The sequence below is a fragment of the Limanda limanda genome, chromosome 23 (assembly GCF_963576545.1).
Source record: "Limanda limanda chromosome 23, fLimLim1.1, whole genome shotgun sequence".
In the NCBI taxonomy this organism is placed as follows: Eukaryota; Metazoa; Chordata; class Actinopteri; order Pleuronectiformes; family Pleuronectidae; genus Limanda; species Limanda limanda.
The window spans coordinates 8530244-8533524 of NC_083658.1; the positions used below are offsets into that span (position 1 = coordinate 8530244).

General features: G+C 47.0%; 1 protein-coding gene across 1 annotated transcript; it reads right to left on the reverse strand.

Annotated features, from left to right (window-relative positions):
- Positions 1-1513: 1513 nt before the first annotated feature.
- On the reverse strand, positions 1514-2695 carry LOC132997019 (filamin A-interacting protein 1-like). Its single transcript, XM_061067389.1, has 3 exons — positions 2384-2695; positions 1782-1955; positions 1514-1705 (listed from the first exon to the last, which is right to left on the reverse strand). The coding sequence occupies exons 1-3, from the start codon at positions 2693-2695 to the stop codon at positions 1514-1516; spliced, it is 678 nt and encodes a 225-aa protein (XP_060923372.1).
- Between the last annotated feature and the right edge of the window lie 586 nt (positions 2696-3281).

The window sequence follows — 3281 nt, forward strand, 5'->3', positions numbered from 1 at the left end:
CCGCGTGGCGGATAAAGCTCCATGATGTGATTGTCCCGGATGGGTCACGGGGCGACGTCCAGCTGTGTTTCCTTTGTGAGATAAACTGCTGAGGGCGCGCTCGACGTGAACGTCTGTGTAAGAACATGTGATGTTCCTGAGGAAGCCGAGGAAGCTCTGTGTGACACTCAGAAGAAATCAGTGCGACGTGTTCCCACCTCAGCCGTTTCCGTCTCAGCTGGCAATGTCGAACGCCCATTTGGACTAATTCAACCCAGGCTTCTGTCAACGTTACAGCAGTTTCATGGATTGAATAATCTGAAAAAGTTGTCTCCTACTCCGGGACACTCGGAGCAAAATGCCTCCTAACGTGACACAGATGGAATTACAGCTGGGATGAGGCCGTTAGTATAGCACAGTTGACGCAGCTTGGTTGTATTTCATTGCACTTGATGGAATAAGTGTGAGGATTCCGGCCGTGGGACTCAGACGAAGACGAGGCTGCACTTAGGCGTACAGTTAAATACTACCTGCTCACAATGAACATCTCTGCCGTGGCTAAAAATCTGAGCCCGGGCGGAACTACAAATCCAAGCACTCCTAATAAATTCCTAAGAACTCGCACATGTTTAGAGAATCCCCACATCATAACACATTATGCAACCGCAGCATAAACAGTCTGATTTTCAAGTGTCCCCTCATCACGAGCCGCTGCCTCCGAGCTTCCGTGCCAGTGAAATGCAGACTCACTGTAGCCCCGTATGAGTTTTCCAGGGTTCTGGTTTTTCACTCTGGTTCCCCGAATATCCTCAGTGCTGCCATCAAGCCGAGCTGTAGGATGTAAATCTTATCTGTGTATTGCGGCTCGGACCTAAATTCTGTTGACAAAATCCTGCATTGTCTCCAGAGAGAGAAGAAAACTCTTGGTTTTGCTCAAGAGAAATAAAGAACCGATTCCAAGTCAAGTTAAAAAACAATGATCGACCTCCCTAGGGTTGATTTTCTAATGCAATCCTGAAGAAAAGTGAGATTTAATACTAACATTACACAGGTTTAGGAGCTGGACCACTCTTTTACAAGCTGAAAACTGCTCTTGAGCAAGTCAATCTGGTCTCAGTGTTATTCAGAGGCCGCTGTATATCCTCCATCAAGGTCAAGGGAAAAGACAAAATGATTTAAATGATTCAAAAGGCCCCTCAAACTTTGAGAAACACGCTGACATTGACTCGTAAAACACCCGGATTGGTGAGGAGATAATGGATATCGCTTAAATATCAGTTAGATTAAAGTCTGGAACCAATTCTCTGGATTTTATCTGAACGTCATGTCTCAAAACATGACTTAAAACACCTGAAAACACATACATCATAATAATACCTCCTTCACATGGAAGCAGTGGTATTATTTAAATGCAGAATTTGCCCTTTGCAAAGACAGCAGGGTCAGCAACGCTTGGAAGTGATTATCTGTTTTGCATTTTTTTCCGGAAGAGGGTCATAAACCCAATCTGCAAGCGGTTGTGAGTCTCTACTTCTTAGTAAACCGACCTCTCCCGCTCCTGCTCCAGCAGGTTGGTGAACTCGTCGCTCTTCTTCATGAACTCGCCGTGGTTCCTCTTCTCGTCGTCCAGCTTGTACAGGGCCTGTTTGTGCGACTGCTCCACCATCAGCAGCTGCTCCAGCATCCGCCGGTGCGTCTCCCTCTGCTTCTCCACCAGCTTATCCAGCTGAAAAAAACTCAGTCATTGATCGCAGCCATTTCTGGTGCCAAATACTTTAGCTAGAATTAAACATTGGTGTTACCTCAACCATGGGCCTCTCGTAAATGTCCTCCTGGAAGTCGTCTGCCTTGCCCTGGATGGCGTCTCTCTGCAGAGCCTGCAGGACCTTCTGCGGTGTGACAAATCCATATTTGGCCTCTAGCAGCGCCAGGTCGATTTTCTCCGCCTTCAGGACTGTGATCACCTCGTCTCTGGCCTGCAGTTGGAGAGAATAGGCGAAATTGGTTAGATTCAACTTGACAAACTTTAAGAAATCAGTTTGAAAACCTCCACTGCTTTGAAAACAATAGATCTTTCTGTTTTCACCATTAAGCCAATTTGACACACTATAATTAATGATTCGGTCTTAAAGAAAAGCTGCCAACTTTATATTAAGGCAGACGTTGCCTTGTTGATATCATGGAACAACTCCTCCGGGAGATTCTTGGATGCAGAATGACAGGAAGTTGTCTCAGCTGTCGGCTGTCTATGAACACAGGCTTTTATTCTGCTGATCCACTGTGTCTGACTACATGTCTGACTGGGGTCAGTGCCCATGTCTGCAGGCCTGAGGGCTGCTGTCTGGGCAAAATGTTCTCAGGGCCTCCTCCATGTTTCCTCCATGCATCATCTCCACAGTTTTACCTGTAGCTCTCCCTCCAGCAGGCTCAGCAGAAAGACCAGGTCATCCCGGGAGAGGTCCCTGCCCTTCTCCCTGCGACCGGCCTTCGTGGCACCGCTGCTGCTGCTGCTGCCGCTCCCGCCGGAGCAGGTACTGTTCTTTGTTGTCTTGTGGTTCCGCTGGATGGTGCCGGTGTCATCCGGCGGCTCGCGGTACCGGCTGCGGCGCTCGGCCCGTCCCGAGGGCGCCTCGCGTTCGGCAGATCGCTTGCGCGTGTCCGCCTGCACTAGCTTGGCCTTGGTTATGTCCTCCAGACTGTTGCTGCGGGATCGCATGGTCCTTTACCTGTTGATGGAATCAAAGAGGAAAGGATGAGATGATCTTTTCTGAGCCATGTGTCTTCTGTGTTACATTATTTATCATCCCAAACAAAAAACAATACAGGAATACATAAAGTGCAAAATATGAACGCACGCCCTTGACTTTGAAAAACTTACAAGAAGAAAATACGCAGATGCTTTTACTCTGTCAAATATAATCTATCCTTGAAGTTTAGTGCATTCCAGGAGTTACTTTGTGACTGATGAAATGTTTTATTTACATTTTTCTGGCCAGAGCATTTATACATTAGTGGGAATGAATGCCAGTATCACTCTACCGGCCCCAGTTTGATGTCCTACATATCCTGGACTTCCCGTGCACAGACTCTGGATACCAGAAAATAAATCAATACTGTATTAAACAAGCACAGGGCGCATCAACATCAGGAGAAGAGTCTGGATTTCAAATGGCAAGAGAGTGTGTTTGCAAGTCTGAACATATTCGCTACACCTGCAGTTCCACATTTGTCATCCATCCAGCTCAGCAGCACCGTGTTGTCATTGCCCTCCATATTATTAAATATTATTAAATCGGGGTAAT